Source organism: Hemicordylus capensis, chromosome 1, assembly GCF_027244095.1.
Source record: "Hemicordylus capensis ecotype Gifberg chromosome 1, rHemCap1.1.pri, whole genome shotgun sequence".
Classification (NCBI taxonomy): Eukaryota; Metazoa; Chordata; class Lepidosauria; order Squamata; family Cordylidae; genus Hemicordylus; species Hemicordylus capensis.
In genome coordinates, this window is record NC_069657.1 from 362,931,700 (window position 1) to 362,955,354 (window position 23,655).

The 23,655-nt window shown below is 40.9% G+C and overlaps 1 protein-coding gene across 19 annotated transcripts in view; it reads right to left on the reverse strand.

Annotated features, from left to right (window-relative positions):
* The window catches only part of SYNE1 (spectrin repeat containing nuclear envelope protein 1), a 575,028-nt gene that overhangs the window by 391,761 nt on the left and 159,612 nt on the right, over positions 1 to 23,655 (reverse strand). For all 19 annotated transcript variants that reach the window (XM_053292895.1, XM_053292839.1, XM_053292877.1 and 16 more), the window contains 10 exons: positions 22,699 to 22,863; positions 22,322 to 22,474; positions 20,910 to 21,053; positions 14,782 to 14,955; positions 12,542 to 12,700; positions 8,564 to 8,728; positions 7,493 to 7,627; positions 5,622 to 5,780; positions 2,377 to 2,585; positions 2,057 to 2,165 (listed from right to left, as the gene is read on the reverse strand). In XM_053292895.1, coding sequence (XP_053148870.1) covers positions 2,057 to 2,165; positions 2,377 to 2,585; positions 5,622 to 5,780; positions 7,493 to 7,627; positions 8,564 to 8,728; positions 12,542 to 12,700; positions 14,782 to 14,955; positions 20,910 to 21,053; positions 22,322 to 22,474; positions 22,699 to 22,863 — 1,572 coding nt within the window. The remainder of the gene's footprint in view (positions 1 to 2,056; positions 2,166 to 2,376; positions 2,586 to 5,621; positions 5,781 to 7,492; positions 7,628 to 8,563; positions 8,729 to 12,541; positions 12,701 to 14,781; positions 14,956 to 20,909; positions 21,054 to 22,321; positions 22,475 to 22,698; positions 22,864 to 23,655) is intronic.

Below are 23,655 nucleotides of genomic sequence, written 5' to 3' on the forward strand. Positions count from 1 at the left end.
ATACTTAAGCTCAGATTTTGAAGAGCAACAGTCTCCAATCGACACCATCTGGAATCTATCTGAGAGGCAGGGGCAGAATCACTGTAAAACAGTGCCTCCCACCCCCAACCCCCTCAGACGTTCCAGAAGGATACTATGGTCGATAGTATTGAAAGCCACCGAGAGAGCCAGAAGGACCAACAGAGTAACACTTCCTCTGTCAATTCCCAATTGGTGATCATCCATCAGGCCAACCAAGGCAGTCTCCACCCCATAGCCCACCGGAAAGCCAGTTTGAAATGGGTCTAGATAAACAGTTTCCTCCAAGATCGCCTGGAGCTCAGAGGCCACCACTCTCTCAATTACCTTGCCCAGCCATGGGAGATGGGTTTGCCAAGGTGGTTATGAACCCCACCGCCCACTGAGATCATCAAGAGAGGTCCGTCTGTGGTTGTCACCAGCTCGTCTGGTGGCTACTCAGGGACGGGCCTTTTCCGCTGCTGCCTCAAAACTTTGGAACGTGCTCCTTGCCGAAAAAAGAGCCTCCCTATCTCTGACAACTTTTAAAAAGTCTTTAAAGACACATCTATTCATCCATGCTTTTAATTAAAGATTGTTTTAACATCATTTTAAAATGTTTTAAAATTTAAATTGTCGAAATGTTTTAACTTTTACTGTATCATTTATTATGTTTTAATTAATGTTTTAAATTTTCTGTTGTCATTTATTTTAACTAATGTTTTAATTTTTTCTCTTTGTTTGCTTTGTTGTAAACTGCTCAGAGACGTGAGTTTTGGGCGGTATAAAAATATGTTAAATAAAAATAAATAAAATACTGTTGACTTGACACTGGTGACTGTCTCTCCTTCACTGCTGTGAGGGTGGGACAGATTTTCCCCCATTGCTTTCCAACAGTGTTTCTGAGAGCAGCTCTTTACTGTAATAATTGCCATATAAGTGAATATTCACATAGTTTAAGAAATGAGTGTCATTTCATATAATAAATTTGCCTATTCACTTGATTTAAATCATGAATCTTTCCCATTATTAGTTTTTTTTTAATAGTAAGTTATTTGTTTATCCTTGTGTGGTGAGTTAGGCTGGGAGATTGTACCTGAGGCTACCCTGTAAATTTTATGTATGAGCAGATATTTTAATATGAGTTTTTAACATCCTATCTTTGGCCATTTTAAAGAGGTTGCCAGCAATAAGAAGTTATAAATATATACAACATATAAACATATAAGAAAAAAACAGACTGTCCACTGTGAAATCCTGCCAATATCGCTTGTTAATCCACATCTGGTTGCGTGATTAATTGAGGACACTCTAATTATTTTTCTCTGCATACTCATGTTTGGCAATCTGCCATTTCTTTTCACAAGCTTCTGCAATCTGTATTACATTGTACTAATGCTGTTTAGCCCCTTTTAAATGAGGCCATTTCCAAAATAAAACTTGATTTTGTCCGTTCAGAAGTGTCAGTTTTGTTACACTTCCCAAAATATAAAACATAATTGAATTTGCTAGAAGTTACTTGTAGGGATGTGTACAAAAATTTATTCATGCACCGATTCGAAGCACAGATTCAGCACCTTTAAAAGTGAGAAGAGCAGGTCCATACCTGCTCCTTTGTCACTCCATGCAACTTCCTGTTGTCATGGCACACACACCCCCAGCACCCCTCATGTGGCAGTATGCACATGCACAGTGGCCATTTGCATGGTCAGCATGGTTGCTGACTATGCAAATAGCTGCCACACATGAGTGGAGGCCATGTGCATGCTACCACCATGGCATGAGGGGTGCTGGGTGGAGCACTGCAGCAGCAGGAAATTGTGTGGAGTGGCAGAGGAGTGAGTATGGACATGTCTCCTAACTTTTAAAAGGTGCCGAACCTGTGCTTAGAATCTGTGCATGAATCGAGATTCATGCACATCCCTAGTTACTTGCTCAGCTCTGAAATATCAAAAGCAGACAAGGGCCTGTTTGCATTGTCAGTTTCTACTATGACTGCTAAGTTGGTTAATACTGCAAGGCAAAACATTCATGTTATTGGAAATATTCCTAAATATACCTCGGCTGATGTTCTGAAGTGTTTACATTTAGCAGTATCAGAAGCAGCTTGCTTAATCTTCTTAAGGTGGATATCCCTTGATGAAATCCAGTTTTGTAATTCAGAAAATCTGAAACGTAACCACACAAAATCTGTTATTTGAAAAGACAACAATTATTATTTACATAAATTTAAACTCAAGGAAATGGAATTATATAGCAAAAAGCTTATGATTTAATTTGACATGTCTTGGGCACAAAGAAATAACAAGTAAGGTTATCCACTTATTTCCACAAACACTCTATCATATCATATGTTTAATAAAGTTACACAAAAAGTACCTCTTCTTGTAGTCTTTCCATTTATCTGGGTAGTCTGTTAGCTTTGTGTACATACTAGAAACCTGGGATTTAAGTTCACTGAGAGTTTTTTGGCTACATTCAGCGGTTGCTTTACGTGGGTCCCGTTCTGGTAGTTTCATGCACAACCCTTCAATCAGATGTAGTCTTTTCTCGCACAGCTGTATGGGCCCTTTATCACCAAAGAACAACTGAGGGCAAAAAAGAGGAACGGTTGCCAGTTCCATTCATATGGTTGGTGTAAAACTGATATACATTCTGTTACCTTTCTTGAAAATGGCATTGACTAGCATCCTGACTGCTGCTGAATGCATGCCTCTATCAGCATACATGCAGCAGCAGCCCATGCACTTGTCCCCATGCTTCCAAAGTGCAGGTGCTCTTGCACAAGATCATAAATACTTTCAGAGTGTTCCCTGTGCTCTAGGACCACTTTGTTAAAGTGGAAACACATTAAAGTGGTCAGGGGCCTGCCGACAACCCCTACAAGCTGCCCGACTTTGGGAGCTCCACAGGTCCTCTACCTGCTTTGGGTGGGCCCCAACAGCAATACTTGGCCAGCTGTGCCAGTGCTACAGCCGACCCCACTGCAAACCCCTGGCCCTTATGGCTGGACAGCTTTTTCCCGCCTTTGCAAGACTACCCGCGGGATTTCGCCACTATATAACCCAACCGGCCCGTGATGAGGGGACAGATGGGTGAGGACTGCTCTTGGTGAAGGGAGTCCTAGCAGTCTGAGCCTACCACAGCAGCTAGAGTCCCCGGCCCTCCTGTGACCTCCACAGGGGGACACAGAGGGAGACTTTGGGGAGGCCGAACTTTGAGGCCGGATCAGGTTCCACCCCCTCCCCATAGGCCAAAGTCAGCAGCCTTGACTTGGGCGCAAACATCTCTGCTCTTTTAGCCCTTTGCAAGAGCCTGCCAGGTCCAGCCCCAATGCAGGGCATCACAAGTGAAAACACTCTGTTAAAGTGGAAACATACTCTGCAGCCTGTTTTTGCTTTAGCAGAGCACTTCTGGAGCATGGGGAAAGTTCTTGAAGTATTTGCACACAATTCCCACACCCGCAGAGGTACAAACTAGGTATTATTTTAAAGAATGTGTTTGTGAGTGTGTGGGGTACATGAACAAGTGCATATTTTTAGTTCTTTCCAGGCTTGTTAGGTAGTCAGGATGTAAGTCATTGACCCAAATGAGTGACATTTAGTCACTCAGCAGAGGGATTTCAAAATGATCTTCTACCACCTCAAGATGGGACTTAACTTTTTGAAAATTAATTGCTTTCTGAAGACTAGGTAATACTACCTGTTTGACTCATATCAACTCAACACTAGTGCACCACCTAAAATTAATCTCCAGGTTTGCTAATATAGAGAGTTTAACATTCTTATTTTACCTTGGTTCTCCACCTAACAAGAGGCCTATATACTTTGTTTAGTGCTGGATGCAGAACAGAATTGCTAGATTTTATTTTTCCAAATATGGGGGAATAACCATTATTGTCTCTTCTTCATTCCAGAAGCCCTAGGTACAGCCTGAAATCAATGTTTAGAATCTAGCGAGGCTAATCAACATGAGTCTGCTTAACTCATCCTGTTCTCCATGTTGTTAAATTGATATTGTATTGAAGTTTAAATACAGTTATACAATCAACAAGGCCCATGAACATGAAATCCTCCCCCAAGGCGCATGAACATGAAATCCACCCCCCCATGCAAAATGAGAAGGAGGGGAGGAAAACACACACACACAGATCTGATGCCACCAAAATTTGAACCAGATTCCTACACCCCATCTTAAGACTTGCAGACTTATAAGGTGATTACGCCAGGGCCAACTGTCACCTCAATTTTGCTCATCATCCAGCCTGAAGAGATCCAGAGAACTCAACAACTTTCTTAAGATTTTATGTCATATTGGTTGGTCCTAATAAAGACATTCCTATTGTGGCTTTTGGATATTTCCTAAGGGACCAACATGGCCAATTATGATTTCAACAAAACAAAACTAAAATGGAAAGTTCAGATCTTGTTCAATAGTAATTTAAAGCCATGACTGATTCTCCATGGCTGTTAACTCATACTTGTTTTGCAAAGCTATGTAATAGCTTGTATGGATATTTCACTTTTTTAGAAGTGGCAGGACACTTATTAACTCATTAGTTGTAAGAAATATAGACATCTCCTCTAGGTTGTGCCACCATTACAGAGAATCCAGTCTACAAACTGCTATATCACTGAACACTCATGGAGCTCTTTAAGGGAAACAAAATAAGGCAAGTCCTCCCCTGTAATAATGCCCTCCCATTTATAGAAACTCTTCCTTTTTTCTTTTTGAAGGCTGTGCATTCCCCTTCTCTAGCACTAGAATATACACTTTTTTTCTCTTTAGTGAGTGTCTTTTAGATTTAAAAAGTGAACTGGTTTTATTCTTCAGTAAGTCTCTCCCTCCTGAAGTAGAGTTATCCCATACATTAAGGGTATGCTGACCATGTGCTAAATCTTGCAAAACTTTGGTTCCAAACAAATATTGAGGTTGTACACATGACCAATAATGCCGGCTGAGCAGAGGGATGGGAGAGACACAGTTACAGTTCCAAGACAAACACAGACAGTTTCCTGAAAGCTCCCCCGCTTACTCAGCACACAAGCCGCACCGCAGCAAGCAGCAGAGCAGGGAGCCAGAGGAGGAGGTCCTCCGGCATCCCTCAATGCACTATGCCAAGAATGCAGTCCACTGAGGGATCCTCCCTCTGCCGGGTGCTTTTGCCGCATGCAGCCCATGTACACACACAACCCCGAACCTGGGATTAAGGGCTCTTACACAGGCAGCCAAGCCCAGGTTGGTTTGTACAAGCCTGGGCTTGACTACTCGTGTGAAGAGTCTCGTTGCCTGTAGAAGCCTCCAAGACTAGGTTGAGTGATGCTGCTGCAAAATAAGGTTGGGACTTTGAGCTGAATATAAGGCAGAGCAAGCAATCACAGAACTTTTTCATCAGTGCTTAACTCTACACTGACAACCCACACTTTCAGAATGCCATTTTAGTTTTTGAATTGGCTGTAGCTTGAGTTTTACTTTGAAGTAAAGGAATTTGGGATATTAGCATAAGAGCTATGCTCCTCATTTTCTAGAAAAAAGTTGAAGTCATTTTGTCATTTTCAGAAAATCAGGTGTGCGCTTGTGAGTGAATTTCTACAAGTACCCCCTTGGTTATTCTTGGGACATACCTTGTGCTCTCTAATTATCTTCTCACTGCTTTCCTTGGAAATCAGCTCTTGCTGTCGAGCTAGTTCAGCATAACATTCTTGTACTGTTGCTAGGAATTTTTTCTTTTCCACTTCTATCTTTAGGTGAAGCAAGTGGTATGGTGCTTCCGACTGGAGATCCTGCACTCCACACAAGGGGGTGTTGGTAGGGGAAAAATGAGCTGATGTTATTAGTTCTCAAAGAGTAGAAAAAAGTTATTTACATTGCAATATCAAGTCACTAGGTAAGGTAGAGAACAGGATGAAATTGATACCTTCTTACTCTGTATTTCAGATATGTTTCATGTGTTCCAAGCAGTGACTCCCTCATTTTATACATCTTGTGCTTTACATTTACTGAATTTAAAGAGCCATCAGCTTGTGGGATTCCACAGGGCTCGATTGTGTTCCCCTTGTTGTTTAACATCTACATAAAACTGCTGAAGGCGATCATCTGGAGATTTGGGCTTTGATGACAGCAATATGCAGATAACACCCAGCTCTACTTCACTATGTCATCTGATCCCAGGGAGGCAGAGGAGTTCTCAGCCATAGTTTGGAAGCTGTGATGGGCTGGATAGGTACTACAGCTGGAATTTAATCCTGACAAAACGGAGCTGATGGTGGTTAGTAGCACATTAATTTGAAAATCTATGTATTTAATTTCTTTAAATTTCCTAGCAGTATAATCTATACAAAATGACTTTGCCCGGTCAATGACCGGTCTCACCTACTAGTATAACATAGTAGAAAGAAGTTTGTCTGCATCCTTGTGTGGAATAGGCCCCTTCACTTGTTATGTTCAACACTGTTACAATGAGCGTACAGTATACACAGGTACAGATCTGTACACAGATACAGTCATTCATATGTTATGCTGAACACAGGTACAGAAGTACACTTCCTATCTGTACCATGCATTTGAAAGGCCTGTATCCAGGTTCACTTTTAAAATGAACACAAGTACTGTCATTCACACAAACACATGTACGAGTATACAGACATCTGTACACTAATACAATCTAATGTCTGAATCAGACTCATATCCAACAATAAAAAGCTGTAACTGTGTATACCTTTATGCATATGAAAATATGAAGTCCTAAAAGATGCACAACAATGATATTAAAATTGTGGGCATGTTTGCTGGTACTTTCATGAGTATATTGTTCTATGAATATGCACTGTATTGTTTTATAACTAAAACTGGTAGAGATTGACTGATTAAAAGTGCCAAATAAAGCTCACATTTGTCCTTCATGGGTATGAAGGTATCATGAGACATCTGTAGTAACAGAATTGGACTAACATATGTGTTGTCTCAGTTGTACCTGGAAAGAAATGCTCAAATGAAAATGATCTCATTCACTTTCATTTGAAAATGCCTAGATCTACATTTAATAGGACTAATATTCATAACTATATGTGGCTATTTACCAAATAAAATAATTATGTGGCACATTCCAGTCCTAGCATGCCACTTTATTACCTAGAGGAAAGCACAGCCCTCAACTCCTGCCTGTGGGCTCCTAGTGGCATCTAGTGGGCCACTGTGTGTAACAGGATGCTAGACTAGTTGGGCCTTGGGCCTGATCCAGCAAGGCTGTTGTGTTCTTAATGTAAACTATTTTATTTTCAGTCAACCAATTATATTAAGATAAATCCTTTACCAATATAGTTCAAGTTGCATAATTAAAGAACATATAAGCATGAACAGTTGTAAAATGTCTAATACATGAGGAATTTCCATTTTGCCATTCAAGAAAAATAGAAAAGAGCTGGAAAAAGAGACCACACACTTGGATAGGATGGAGCTACGTTACCGACACCCTAAATTGACTGAAAACACTAACCTTCCATTGCTTGTGTAGTTTCCTAACAGCTTCCTGTAGACCATGTTGTTCTTGCTCAGGAAGGATGTCAGTAAGTTCATCACAAGCTTTCAGGAAAGCATTTAACACTCTCTGGTCCAACTGGCTGAAAAACTCCTAATACAAATAAGATAATACACATTTACAGTGTTAATGTTGAACTTGCACTGTAAATGTGTAAGATGATACACATCTACAGGGTTAATGTTGTTGCCAGGGACAACACAAGGTTGGTTCCAAAACCTCATAATCTGCACTAAGGCAGAAGATCTGCAATTCCACTTCTGTATCCGCATTTTGCCAAGCCTAAATTCAGCCCAGCCCACAATTTCTTTCACCAGAATCTAAGACCATTGTGTTGTTATGTGGCCAGTGGCCCCAAATAGATAGATAGATAGATAGACAGATAGATAGCAGGCAGCACCAGCAGTAGAAGATCTACTAATATTTATATATCAATTTTCAAAATGAGTTCTCAAGCAGTTTAACACAGAATAATAGCAATAGTGACGACACAACAACAACAACAACAACAACAACGGTGGCTCCCTGTCCCCAAAAGGTTTGCAGTCTAAGCAGATCTCAGATCTTACTAATAATGGGAGGACAATATGTTGTCTCCCACATATTTCTCCACCAGCCCCACTCCTTTCAGTAACCTACTGACCGTCACATACTGTACATTTTTTCTTCGGGCCAACAAATGACAGTCCGAAGACAGTTTCTTCGGACTGCACCAATGACAGTCACCAAAACAAAACAAAAAAACCACCATTGCAAGGAGTAGCTGGAACTGTTTATCCTGGACAAGGTACAGAAGCATGGCAGGAGGCCTCAAGAGTCTCTGGACTGATTAAAAACAGTATTGTAAGATCTCTAAAGACTGAGGGGGCATCCTTGCAATGCCATGAAATGTTGTGTGAAGCAGTCAAGTTATGGATCAGGTCCTTAACTACTTTATTGCAATTCCATTTTATTTTGAATTGAACAATGCTAAAATAAATACATGAAGAATGAAATAAGAATATGTCCAAAAATCAGAGTTATACTTACAGTATGTTTCCTGAGAAGTTCTTCAGGATCTCCTTTTTCCTTTAGACAGCAATGAGCAATCTGCAGAACATCTTCTAACTCTGCTCTAGATTCTTCAAATTTCTTCATCAAACGATTATTTGCTTCTACATTTTTCTTCCAATCACCTGTCTTCATGGTCATATTCTTAATGTACAAGTGGAAAAAAAAGTGAGCGAAAAACAATTAGAAATTCACCAAACAGTCTCTCCTCCATTTTGGGAACTTAGCTTCCTTCTGAGCCCTAGCAAACTGCTTTGTAAACCAAAGCTTTGAGGATCAGCCTCCATTTTGGTTGGGCAGCCACATAGTTGGGCTAAGTTTCAAACCCAGGAAGGAAGAGACCATACATAGCATTCTTCCATTTTAGATGAAGCTGAATTGCCATCTCAAGCAAATTAAGGTCTTGGAACAGCCAAAAGGTTCCAATGGACCAGCCAACATCAACCATTTGCAATCAGAGGGACTCCCACTCACCAACTGAATTTGGCATACTAGCACCTTATCACCTTTGTGGTTGTGCTGGTTAGCATTTACAGTTCATGAGAATATTATGTTACTCTAAAAAGAATGTGACAAAATAAAGATCATTACTTCCTTTCCCTTCCAAAATTTATTTTAGATGAAGTTTTGAAGCAATTTAATTCTTACAAAGTTTGGTTGGTTTGGAATGTGTCAATTGGAATTAAAACCTGAAAATTATAGAGCTGTAATGATTATATGCAAAAAGCCAACTGAAAGGATTAGTGAGTTCCCAGAATATTTCAAATACATCCTAAGAGATTTTTTAATATATATTTACTCCTGCATGTTAACTGCTCAAAAGAACTACATCCATAAATTACCTGTAAGATACACTTTCTAGTCTGCAGTTTTTTTCCAGACTGTGTGTGAGTGTGTACACACATGTGCTTGTGCGCATGCATGCCTCCCCATAGGCTTGCACAATGAACTACATGTGGACTCATAGCTGGGTGTCTATACCTAGCAGCTCTTGAGCTAGTTCATTCCACTATTTTTTGTCTGCACTATTGGTAGACCACTGGGAAACACTGGTGTTTGGGTCTGTCTTTTGTCCCTTCCAGTGATATTTGTTTATTTTTTAAATGTAAATATTGCTGTTGTGTTGTTGAGTACTAATGTTGAGCCCAATTCTGGCATACCAAACTTGTTCAGCATTTTCCCCTACATACACACACTTCTGCCAAGACTCACATGGAGAAACCATGTTTTACTTTGGTTTTTAATGTCCCCTTGTTCTCTGGACTTTGTTGCTGATCTCTTAATAAATAACATCTTGAAAATCCTGCTTAATACATCATTTTTTGAAATCAAGCCAAATTGTTCCCCTTTCACCTGCTGAATCATCTGAATGATTTAGCTGTAATCCCATGTACACTTTTGGGGGAGTAAGTGCCACGGAACTTAGTAGGCCTTTACTTCCATTAAACATGCATCAGCCATGAAAACAATTTAATCCTTTTTATTTTTAACACTAAATTGCTGCTCCTGCACACTTTCCATTACTGTGTGTATGCACGTGAACACACCTATGTGACACAGCCCATGTGTGTAGGGGACAAAAAAAGGGAGCATAGATGTTTCCCCAGTGCTTCAGCCATTGACTATAAGGGAAAATCATTTAAATGCTTAAAATTTGTTTGCTTCTTGTAAGAAAGGGAAGGAAGGATGAGGCTGAGAGAAGACTTCTTTTCCTAAAGGCTTGAAAAAGAGAGAGCTAATGTCCCAGGAAGAACACAACTGTGGAAAAAGTCAATTATTTAAAAATTGCCATAGCACAAGACAAGAACCAGGAGAAAAGGAAGTGAAGGAGCATGTTGGTGCATACAACTGGCAGCCAACTGTAGAAGTTTAGAATAAATTCACTCCCATCTACTGAGATATGACCATTACCACAGCAGAGTGAAAGTGAGACTAATTATTTCTACACAACTCAATCATATGTAACCACCTACATATACAGTCACTCCTCTAGAGGTTGCACTATTTATTTAAAATATTTATACCCACCCCTCCAGTACACTACTGCTTGTAAGAGGAGAGGAGAGCTGGTGTTGTGGTAGCAAGCATGACTTGTCCCCTTAGCTAAGCAGGGTCTGCCCTGGTTGCATATGAAAGGGAGACTAGAAGTGTGAGCACTACAAGATATTCCCCTCAGGGGATGAAGCCGCTCAGGGAAGAGCAGAAGGTTTCAAGTTCCCTCCCTGACTTCTCCAAGATAGGGCTGAGAGAGATTCCAGCCTGCAACCTTGGAGAAGCTGCTGCCAGTCTGTGAAGACAATACTGAGCTAGATAGACCAATGGTCTGACTCAGTATATGGCAGCTTCCTATGTTCCTAAATACAGTAATGTAAATGCAATGTAAAATAAAAGATTAATAGAGTTAAACAAGTTAAAAGACCAGTCTTTTAAAAAAATATTTTAAAATATTTAAAACCATATGTGAAATTACAATTTTTTAAAAAACGTTTCAAATTAAAAATTATTAATAAAAAGCTAAAAACTGAGGACTATAAAAACCAAAAAAAACACCTACCAGATATCAGCAGCAGATAAAACATTTAAAAGCCTACTTTAAAATATGTGTTTTTAATTGTTTTTTAAAAACACTGAGGGAGGGAGCATGGCAAACCCCTGGGGTCCATCTATACCTTCTCATGTAATGCATTTTTTCACCTTCTATGATCAAGTTAAATACTAGATACTAGCATTTCATGGGTTATCATGCAGATCACGCACGGGAAGTACAAAACTGCCTGCAAAATCGCCAATAAGAATAGTCTGTCAGAATCAGTAGTCATGTTGGGATGAACCAACATCAGTGATGCTGGAATAAACCACTGTCTGGAAAGATCCCTGGTCATCCTCAGAGGTACACAACACAGCATGATGCTGTGTTAACCCCTGCTAGCTGTGTTAACCCCTGCTAACTTGGCAAAGAGGCACCTTTTAACATGGTGATTCTCTTTATTTAGCAGGGGGAGAGTAACTGGCCCTATCCACCGCCAGCACAGTACCTCCAGTGACTGTTGCTGGTGTCTGTCTTGTGTTTCTTTTTAGATTGTGAGCCCTTTGGGGACAGGGATCCATCTTATTTATTTGTTATTTCTCTGTGTAAACCGCCCTGAGCCATTTTTGGAAGGGCAGTATAGAAATAAAATAAAATAAATATCCTTCCCAAGGACCTGGGATGGCTGAACTTTATCAATGTTGTTGCTGTTATTATTATAATAGATATCGTCGCAGAATATAGGCTGATCCTAGCAACATAACTGGGAACAGCCTATATTCTGCGACGATATCTATAATAATAACAGCAACAACATTGATAATAAAATTCAGCCATTCCAGGTCCTTGGGAAGGACTCGATGTCTGGATAAAACAAACCAGACAATAACACCTGTCTGACTGTGTAAACAATAATAATAATTATTAATAAATAATGATGCAAAATGTGTAAATTTAGTGCCAATGCTATTTTTTAAAAATAAAAATAAAAAGGGGGTGGCAAGGCAAACATTTGTAGCAGAGAAGGGGAAGGGCTGCTCTACCTTTCCCTGCCTTGAGCTTCTCAAATCCAAGTTGCCCCTAATTTTTGAAAAGGAAGGAAGGAAGGAAGGAAGGAAGGAAGGAAGGAAGGAAGGAAGGAAGGAAGGAAGGTAGGTTGCGTCTACCTTATCCATATTTATGTTTCTTGTGCAATTAGTCTCCCAGAGCAATTCTTTTAATTTGTTCCTATTTGTTCTTTCCTCTCTCTTCAATATAGGTTTTCAAGGGATTTAAAGTATTTTTGCACACGATTCCATGGATATTTTCTAATAAAATCTGGAGCTGCCTGAACTGACACATATGAATCACTATGCTTTTCTTCTCAGAAGAAGTCACAGTTCTGGCTCATGCTGGAAATAACTCCAGAACTCACACTCCCAGAAGATTACCTGAAAAGCAGCTTGAATTTCTGTGACTTTCTTTTGAAGTACTGACAAATTCAAGTATTGTAACACCTTACTTGTAACCACAAACTTCATAATGGTCTGACTATTTCTCTCAATTTGTGTCAATGCTTTCTTGCAATGCTCCTGATAAGCTACCAGATCCTAAAAGAAAATGAAATAAAAATTAAGGCAATAATGAAGAATACTTTTAACTGCATGGAAAACACAGAAATGATCAGAACAACATCACTGTGGGCTTTATTAATTGCAGTTAGTGGTTTATTAACTACAGTTAGTGGATGACATCCTAACAAAAAACCAGTGCAATGGGAGAAGCACCAGTGTAGCACCAGTGTTTCTGAAGAGGCTCCGTTTCAACAGATATAAGGTTGGTAAGTGGAACTCTCAGGAGGTGACTAAGGCTGCACTTAGTCACAATGTACACTTAACCTGGAAGTAAGCCCCACTGAGTGAAGATACTTAGGATCAGGTTTTATGTTTTAATGTATATTTACATATTAATGTAGCGATCCTCTCCTCATGATTGGGTTCACAGGCTTGCCACCAAGTAAGTAAGAGGTCTCCGAGAAGTACACACACACAGTCAGCATGTTGTGTTAACCTGCCAACTACCGGTTTCTGTGCCTGGTTACTGAGATTCTACCAAAATTTTCTGCCCAACTCCAAATCTAGATAACAAATCTTGGGCAAATCTCAGGCTGAAGTCTATAAGATGGCATGGGAACTGGCAGTTGGCAGGTTCACACAACAAACCAACTGGGAGCATGCACTCATCAAGAACCTTCGGTTCCTGGCTAACTGACTGGGTAAGTATCTACTCCAAAGTAGCAAGCAAGAATACCAGGTACACAGCACAAACTATACCATAAAATGCCATAAATTCTCACAACGTAATATACACAAAGTGGGATCTGGTTAAAGGTGTTTGAGAAAGCACCTTTAAGTGATCTCAGCAAAGGTCAGAAACTTGAGAATGATCTGACAGATGGTCTTGAATTTTCTAGGCTAGAAAATCCAGTTAGGGAAAAAATAGCTATTTGACTTAATTATGATGGTTTTAGCGCAGGGTAATCTCCTGAAGCAGTCTGTGCTAGAGAGGCAGTCTTAGTTGCAGTAGCCAACTTTAATGCCATGTTTCTTTGGTATTAAGACTTCATTAGAACACAATTAATGTTAATGCTGCAAGATGAGATGCTTGGAGTTTTAATAGAAATCCACAAATCACACCCTAGTGTGTGATGGGCTGCATGTGACCTGAGAGCATTGTATTGTTAAATAAGAGGGAAATTCCTATATTTGCTTACCTTATGTGCAGTGTGATATTAACCAAGTTTATTCAAAATGAGTCTCTTTCCCTAGTGCATAGGAAGGATTACTGCCTAATTGTCACAATTTTCCTTTGCTTGTGAAGGTGACTTCCACCAAACACAGTGTACAAAACTTAACATAGTATTTCTAACAAGCAGTCCTTAGTTGCTTTTCAGTGTTACATTATAGAAATTACACATCTTGATTAGCACTTCTATGTGAAGTGGGGGGCAACAGGAATTTTCACTTGCAAGCACAAGAAGCCATGATATTTAGCATGATGAAGGTGGAAATAAATGTGTGAAGCTGCCTTCTACTGAGTCAGACTGCTAGTCTGTCTAGCCCAGTATAGCCTACGCTGATTGGCAGTGGTGCGCAAGGCCGTTTCCAGCATTGCATCTGAAACCCTTTCAACTGGAAAAGCCAGGGATGTAACCTGGGGCCTTCTGCATGCTAAGAATGCACTCTGCCACTTATCTTTGACACCTCCTTCCACCCTATGTTGAAATAAACCAGAATTTTTCATTGATTCTAACATGCCAACAAATTCCAGTTGAAATGAAAATGAAATTTGCATTACATGGACTGCAGCTTCTAGAATCTTGCAAAAAGTTGAAATTGATGCACTGATCAAACATTTGTAACTAGAAAATTATCAGAAAAATGTAAAATATTTCTTGCAAACTGTTCAGACAACCCTCACTTTGAATATTCATGTAAAACCTCTAGTAGCTGGGGCAAAGCCTTCTTTTAAAGTGGTGGGTCTCTTATACTTAACAACTGTTCCTATTCAACCCAGCACAGAATCCCTCTCAGGGGCTGTTTTTGCTGATATCTCGCTTGTGTTTCTTTTTAGATTGTGAGCTAAAAATGGTATATAAATATCCTTAGTAACAACATAACCACAATAATACCTGATGTTGTTGCTTAAAAACATCTGCAGGCTGTACTTCAGGGTCTAAGACAGAAATAATTTCATTGATCTTTTCTAGAGATTCATAAAAATTTGTAATTTGTTTCTCTAATTCTTCCAGGAAAGGTAGAAGCTGCTGAGATTCATAGAGCACAACTGGGCAAGACTCATTAACCTGCAAACAATAGAAAGATTAAAGGAAAATCAAACATCAAATGACAAAACAAAACCACACACCAAGCTCATGTGTTTATTTTGGGCAGGATCCAGACTAAATCAGCGACTGACCAAATTCAGATGCAACACAAAACCAGAGGTTGGTGAACCTGCAGTTTCAGTTTGAAACTTTAAATTGTACCACAGACGGTCTTCCAACTGCTGTCTGCCAACCTCCGGTTCCAGGAGAGAGGAGCCCCTCGCTGCTCCTCTGCCACTGAAGCCAATCCCAGCAAGCTCTAGGGACAGACTGTGGGGAAAGTGTCAGTACATCGGTTGAGTGCCACGATTGGCCACATGCCGAGCGCGATAATGCATTTTTTGAGTAGTTCACCTGCCCTCAGCATATAAAGGGCATTTAAATCCTTTTAAATGCCACACCATGCCAGTGCTTCTTCAGGCAGTGATGGTATTGCCAGCCTCCAAAGAGCCCTGCACCTAAATAGTCCTGCACAAGCATGGTTTCTGGGTGGGGAGGATATTGGGGGGCACAATTTCCTTTTAGCTCAGAACAGGGAAGGGAACATGAAGACTTCCTAGGAGGGGATATGTATGTGAGGGAGGGCAAAGGATCCTGGGGGATCTGTCCCACCATGACCTTCCCATCAAAGCAGTCCAACCTCCCCTTCCCTGTGAAGCCTTGCATGCACCCAAAGGAGACTTTGATGCTCCATGTGTCAGAGCCTGGCTGTGTGCGCGGAAGTGGGGAACACGTGTGTGGATGGATCTTTAAACCCACTCAAAAGTCCTGGGTTTGGTCCGGTGTTGCACTGTATGCAGATCTGCTAGCATGGGGAATCACGAGAGAGAGGAGTCCCAATCTCCAGGGACCCTGGGAGAGCGGGGTCACTGATTTGGGGCATAAGCAAGGGTACACATGCTCACATGGGCAGATGGGCTGGCAGGGGGCAAGCTTTGAGAGCTACTTGGCGGCAGTCAGCAAGACAGGGAGAGCAGTCGCCGGGATACCTGACCTCATGGCTTTACTCCATTCAGCAACCTGGCTTGATATAGAGCCCCAATGGCCTGGCACTCTTGTGAGAGAGTGGTCTGTGGAAGAAGGGCTTGTTTTGTTGTTACACATTATTAGGGATCTTGCCCAGATCCATCCCTGGTCAGAGAGGTGGCTAGTGAGAAGTGCCACATCCATGGGGCAGCCGCATTCCTGGGCAGGTCTGTGCCACCATCTCTATAAGAACATAAGAACAGCCCTGCTGGATTAGGCTTGAGGCCTATCTAGTCCAGCATCCTGTTTCACACAGTGGCCCACCATATGCCTCTGGGAAGCCCACTGTCAAGAGGTGAGGGCATGCCCTCTCTCCTACTGTTGTTCCTCTGCATCTGGTATTTAGAGGCCTCTGAGGCTGGAGGTGATCTATAGCCCTCAGACTAGTAACCATTGATAGACCTGTCCTCCATGAATTTATCTAGACCCCTAAAGCTATCAACCCCTCTTAAAGCAGTTTGATTTAAGGTTTATGGTTTGAAAATCAGCACAAAAATGCGGTTACAGAAGCATCCGGTATTGGACATAACTCTTTGGCAGTCAAACCGGATGTCTCCGTGGCGAACCTTTGTGCAAACTGAAGGTTCAAACTGGAGTTTGGTGAGGCAATTATCTGCTCAAAAATGCAGTTTCACAAATTTGAATGTAATGGAGTTCCAGTCTCTGTCCCATTTAACTCTGGTTTCATGTTGTGTCTGAATTTGACCACTGTGAAAAAATGGAGTATGTTCCTCCACTTTACATTTCTTTGTATTTGTACGTATTTGTACTTAATTTTAATATGGCTGCCTGTGGGGGTTTTTTTAATGTGTGTTTAAAAGTTGTTCAATTCCAGTCAAAGTCGAAAAGATTAGCCAAGGAAACTGAAACCCAAAGTTGGTGCACCATTTTTCATTAGTTGTAATGTAGATGGGTGTATTATCACTTGCTATTCTATACCATATTACTCATATGAGATTTTTTGGTGGGGTGGGGAGGGAGAGATTGTTTTTGTACTTTTAATCTATAATATCAATTTGTTCAGGTTTTAAAAATATAAAAACTTAGCTTGTAATTGACACATTATGTTTTCCTTGTAACTTTGTTGTTTCCTATCTCAAGTCCAAGGGCCATTCCACTCTACCTAACGTTAAATAGTGAGACCTCTCAAGCATGGGTGGGGGGCAAGGGCCTGTTTGGTGGAAGCAGCTGCAGAAAAAGGTTTTCCACCTAGTGGCAGCAATAGAGGCCACAAGGAAAGAGGAGTACAAAGGTGGTTTTGCTTATCCCTTCCCATTCACAATGCAGACAAATTTTGGACAGTGACATTCATGAACTGAAATAAATCTGATATTACTAAATTAAGTCCTATTAACGTCAGTGGGGCTCTCTCATGACTTATGGCATGTCTGTATGCATGACATGTCTGTATGTCATGCATACTTACATTATTATGCATTTTCAAATTAAATGGCCCTCAATATGCATACTTATTTAGTTAAAAGCTGCCAAAAATGTTTAAAAATAGTCATGTTTCATACAGTATTATTCACTTTATATTCACTTTAATATATAGTCATTAAATGTCATTATAACATTTGTGTGGGAAAAACACTGTTCTATGGTCTTATATTCAGTTTCAGCTCCCTCCTCCTCACTTTTCTTCTCATGCATTTCTCCAGTCTTTTCTCACTTGTCATTCTTGCCTGATTCCCTTCTTGATACCATCCGTTGTCTTATTTCCTCTTTCTCCTATCCTTCTTTTCACCCAACACCTTCCTCACTTTCTGCATTTTCTTGTCCTTATCCTGTACCCAATCATATGAGTTACTTGTGAATATGAAGAACAAGAACATGCTCTCCAGAAACACACTTTGTTCCTATTAAAATAGTGATTCCCTGCCCCCATCCATGGCTGGGTGTTACAGTAAGGTTTACCAGCAGATTGTTTCCTTTATTTTTTAAAAAGCTTAGAGTTCAGGTCCACAGAAAAATCACACAAGGGTCAAAAACTGGAACATCATCACACTCCAACATCACACCCCATATATTGCCAGTTGATGTGGATTCACAGTCCAACATATCAAAGGATAATGAAGGGATCTGTGTCTTCCTTAATCTAGGATGGCATAAATTGAGGTGTACCATGCATAATCCCCTGAATCTGATTCTAATCTCTAACTTCCAAGCCCTCAGCCTGAAGTTTTCAGTTTCTAGATCCATTTCTACTGCAGAGATTTTAAGAATTCCTTTACTCCCCCATTTCTTTTCTAGAGGTATAGTTCACTGCTGCTTTTGTAAATAGCGTTGAGAAGACTCTAAATACACAGTCTGTTTTCCAGGCCTTTCTCTGTTGGACAGCACTAAACAGTGCTTAGCCACAGAGAAGTAGAGTCTGTTAATGTCCCCAACGGTAGAACCCAATTTGTTGTCAAACATGAAGTTGTAATTTGATTACTTCTACAGAACAGCCTTTAAAAAAAAAATTAGTGGTTATATATTGGTTCCAAGCTATATGTCAACATAATGACATATACCTTGAAGCTGCATTACCACTATCTTGACATTGCTGCAGACTTATCAGTCACTGGCTATTGATTACAGACAACGGAGAAACACTGTATGTGATGATGTCACATTACAGCTAACTTTTAATCACCATTTAAAACATGCTGGTTGCAAAGATGACCCAAACAAAAGATAGGACAGGCTCCATTTTAATCCTACCTCACTTTTAACCTGGATAGGAGATCTAGGTGACCCAGATTTGGAACTGCTGGGTCGGGAGGACTCCCGCTGCCGCAGACAACAACAGGTTCTTGGGTTAACCTTCTCCTACCCAGTAATCTGTGGCCGTGAGAACGGGCTCAAAGTGTCAGGAACAACAATAATCAGCCCTGTGTTCCAGCCATAGCAGCTCCTGATCTGCTGGCAACAAATTAGTCAAGGCCTTTTCATTGGATACAGTTGAAATTTCTGTTGTTTCCCATACACCAGTGTTAGCTCATCCAAAAAGGAGCTGACTTTGCTGTAAAACGGTTCAGAATTCAGAGTCAGCTCTGGACTCAGGCTACCTAAGACAGATCCTTACAGGTCTTCTTTTAGATACACCTTGGCAAAATTATTACCTAATCTTATACACATTATTGAGTATGAGATGGTAGAATGGCACACTGTATCACTTCAGATTGCAATGCAGAAAACTTTTTGGTTGCCCCCTATGATTTTTTCTCTCTTTTTAAACCCAATCCCTGCATGTAGTTAACTAGAACATAACAAAGAAAGGTTTTACATACAGCTTGATGTGCTGCTTCTCCATATGCACAGGGAACTTTAGCATTCAAAACTATGATATGCACTCACCTCTGTAGTTTGCCGTTTGTAGTTTAAATCTGATAAAATGATTTGATCATAGGTTTCAAGACTATCAGTTATATGGCTGAAGCTTTCAAGCTTATAAGCAATAGTGTAATTTGCAAATTGAGTGTGACAGATGGCTTGAAATTATTATGTTGCTGAATGTTCTCCATATTTGGCACCATAATCCAGGCTTCAAATCAAGTCCAGTACAGACTGGGTTCTTACCATGCTGCTCCTTCATGAGCCAGCCCTCCTACCCCCTGCTCTCCCCGCTTTCTAAAAATGGTTAGGGGTGTGCACGGAACTATTCTGAGAGGTTTGGTTCAAATTCAAACAGAATTCAAACCATACCAGTGGTCTGCAAACCAGTTCAGGAACTGGCCGATGGTTTGGTTCATGCAGTTGAACTGGGCTGAACTATTTTGGCCCAGTTTGGGTGGCAATGCTTGTAACAGGAAATCCAGTAAGGACTCCCCTGTACATGCAAAGGGGACCCCTAACTCTAAAAAGGCTGAAAGGGCAGGTGGGGAGGGGGCAGGCGAAAGGGCACCTTACTGCCAGCGGCCCATCAATCTGTGGTTCTCCCAACCCCCATGGCACTCCCCCCCCACAGCAGTGGGGACCAGCAGGTGCCTGGTTCCAGCCTCCACACATGCATGGAGGCCATTAGTGTCACCATGCATGCGTGGAGGTCACACAAATGGCCCCAGGCCACCATCTGCCTGTGCTGCTGGGGGAAGCACTGGGGGGCCTATGGGAGCCGCAACCACCTAGCAGCCAACCCACCTAGGTGGGTGGCCTATGCCCCACCCACCCTTTCAACCCCTTTAGCACTAGGGATCCCCTTTGCTTGTAAAGCGGAATCTGTACCGGATTGTCCTTTACAAGCATAGCTACCCAAATCGGTTCAATCCCAACTAGGCCTGGTTCAATTCGAACTTTGACCAGCCCCCTTTTTGGGGGGCCAGTGCGGTTCGAGCTTCAACCAGTCAAACCAGGCTGGTTTAGATTGAACCAGGTTCAATTCGAACTGGTTCAGCACACCCCTAAAAATGGTAACATTAGGAAAAACACTCCCTAGGCCCCACACCAGGGACTCCATCAGACTTAAGTTGCTGCCATAAGCATCCAAGACCACTGGGAACCCTAGGAAATGTAGTTCCATATTTCTTAGCCTTCCTGGCCACTGCTGCACATGTTTGCAACAACACCTAGGAATGCTGGAACTTAATCTTCCATGTTTCTCATGATCCTTATCACTGCTGCACAGGCTTATGGCACCATCGAGGACCTAGAATGGAGCCTCTACTCTCTCTCAGGTTCCCCTCTTTGCCATCCCACACTTTCATTATGTTTCAGAACAGGAAAGAGGCACAGCAAGGCTCTGGTGAGCTGAAACATGTCAGAACATACTATGACAGTTTGGAGACTCAATCCTTAATGAATTGAGGGGAAGAGCCATCAAATCCAGTGCCCAAAACCTCAATCTTACCCAGTTATACTATTTAATTAAGGCGTTAGGATATTTTAAAGAATCATTTGAAAGTGGTTAAGGAAAAACCTACTACCTTGCTGAGATGTCCTTTAATTCTAGACATGGCTGCAAGCATTTCGTTGACTTCTTCTTGTGGAATTTCCCTGGTAACAAGCTGTGCTGTCCTTGTAACTGTCTTGTATTGAGCTTCCATCACAGGCACTTTTTGTTTAATATCCTGCAACAAATTATCCAATAATAGGTATATATGTATGTGTACACACATGTATTTTTTTACAATGGGAACTTGATCTCATGTTACCTATAGGAACCAAGCAACTCCTAATAAAACATCTGGCACATCAATTAACTCCCCCCCCCCGCTTTTCATATTTTCTTCGGTATATGCAAGCTCAAGTTCTGTCTAAAGGTTTTGTGCAATTTTTTGCGAAGAATTGCACCTCAAAAAATCCACTGTCACTGTTGTGGTACGTAATTCTTATGATACAAGCATCAAGGTTGATTTCAGCTACTTTTAAAACCCATACCATCTATGTTGATAACACTGACTGAGTATATTGCTGTTCCCTCTTCCATGGTGCTGCTAGAATGTACATATCTGGTACCTCAGGAAGCATTTTCAAAATGAAAGGATCAAGTACAGCAGCAGTAGCTTGGCTGGCAAGGGAGTCAGTCAGTCAGTCAGTTTAAAAACAGATATATGCTGCCCAAAACACGTCTCTGGGCAGTTTACAGCAAAACAAGTTGACTAGGGAACTGCTTCATTCTCTCTTTCCTTGAAAACAATTCATGAGTAGAGAGTGTCATCCATTCAGAAACTGGTTTCAAGAAGTGGGGAGGGAGACAGTGTATTAAAGATGCATTGCCATTCTCATTCCTTTCACAAAGCTGGTTCTTTAGTCGGCAGGGAAAGAAAAATATTCCCATCTGCCTAAAGTAAAGTTGTGCCGTAGAGTCAGTGTCGACTCCTGACAACCACAGGGCCATGTGGATTTCTTTGGTAGAATAGAGGAGGGGTTTACCATTGCTATCTGCTGTGCAGTGTGAGATGATGCCTTTCAGCATCTTCCTGTATCACTGCTACTTAATATAGGTGCTTCCCATCGTCTGGGAAACATGCCAGTGGGGATTCAGCCCAGCAACCTCGTGCTCCCTAGGAAAGTTACTCCCACACTGTGCCATTAGGTGGCTCCCATTTGGCTAGTTCACATTAAAAGCCAGTAGTTGTTAGACAACAAAGGGAGATGGGGAGAAGGAGTGTAAGATCTGCAAGCCCCTAATGCTTTAACAGGTGAACTGGCACATAACATTGAGGAGGCTATGAACTGCAGGGTGCCTTCCAAATATCCTATGGAACACCCATGCCTTAATTGGCAAAACAGCACAGAACATGGGACAATAATTGTGTGCACTAATAATATTCCAGCCCTCCGCTAATTTGACATTTTAAAATAATTTTCTGATCTGAGAGGAAAATAAACTTGCCTCCATTTCTTGCACAAACATCTTCACATTTAGAAAGGACACTTCTAAAGGTACACAAAGTTTCCTCTTTGCTTCTTCAGTGAAAGCAGACAAGACAGCAACACCGTCCAGATATTCCTTCCTCATTCTGTCTAATTCATCTGCTCGAGCATACTATAAAAGTGGAGAAAATGAAGAATGTAAAATGGACAACACACCACTGTCTGTTTCAAAAACAAATGTTTACACTTTACTTCATTCAGGGAAGTACATTTGTATTTTTGCCATTGAAATTATAAGTTAAAATACTGATCTTTAAACAGATTAAAGATTAATATTATGTGCCTTGCTGAATGCCAGTGATTAATAATTTCAAGAGAAATTCTCCAAGGACATACTTGCTTAACTTGCATAAATAACTCTCTCCATCGTCCATTCAACAACAGCAGCTGTTGTTTTAAATCTCTGGAAATAGTTTCATCACAGGTTTCAATTAGAAAATTGCCAGCATCATTCATAGCAACATGCTGCTGTATCCAGTGTGGTAAATGTCGGAAGAAATCCTAGGAAGAACACAATTAGCAGTGTTGAAATTTTTTCAACAAAAATATGTGTTATACTACATGTTAAAAGTGCATGCACTATTTCCCCATTCCCCCCACAAACTTAGTCTCCAAAGAGGGGAAATAGCTTTTAATTCTGGTTTCATTCTGGCAGGGCTCAGCCTACTCTCTGTATACTCTGATACATTTGCTGCAAATTTCTCAAAGAAACACATCATTACTAGCAAAATGAATATTTAAGGCATTCAGCTTTAGCCTTGTTTTACTGTCATTTAGACATCATCATCAGCAAATATTTATATACTGCTTTCCAACAAAATGTTTACAACATTATTTGCAGAGCAAAAGGAATGAGACAGAGAAAATGGTTCCCCATCCTGAAGGGACTCGCAGTCTAAAAAGAAAACACCAGAAACACAAGACACCAGAAATAAAAAGCACAAGACACCAGAAACAGTTGCTGGGAGGGCCACTATGCTGGGATGAATAGGAATATCTTCTCCAAAATATGAGAACAACCATTTTAAAGGTGCCTCTTTGTACATTTAATTGTGATAAATAAAAGCCTAAACAAATGCTTTCACATTAAAATAAAAAAAGTTAATAAAATTATATGGCAACCATCACTATACATTATAAATTAACTGGCTGCAAGCAGGCAGCAAATGCTCCTACAGGTATTTACTCAAACTCTAAAGTGTCACCAGCCACCTAATAGTGCAGTGGGGACATGCTTGACTAACAAGCAGAAGATTGCCGGTTCAAATCCCCGCTGGTATTATATTGGGCAGC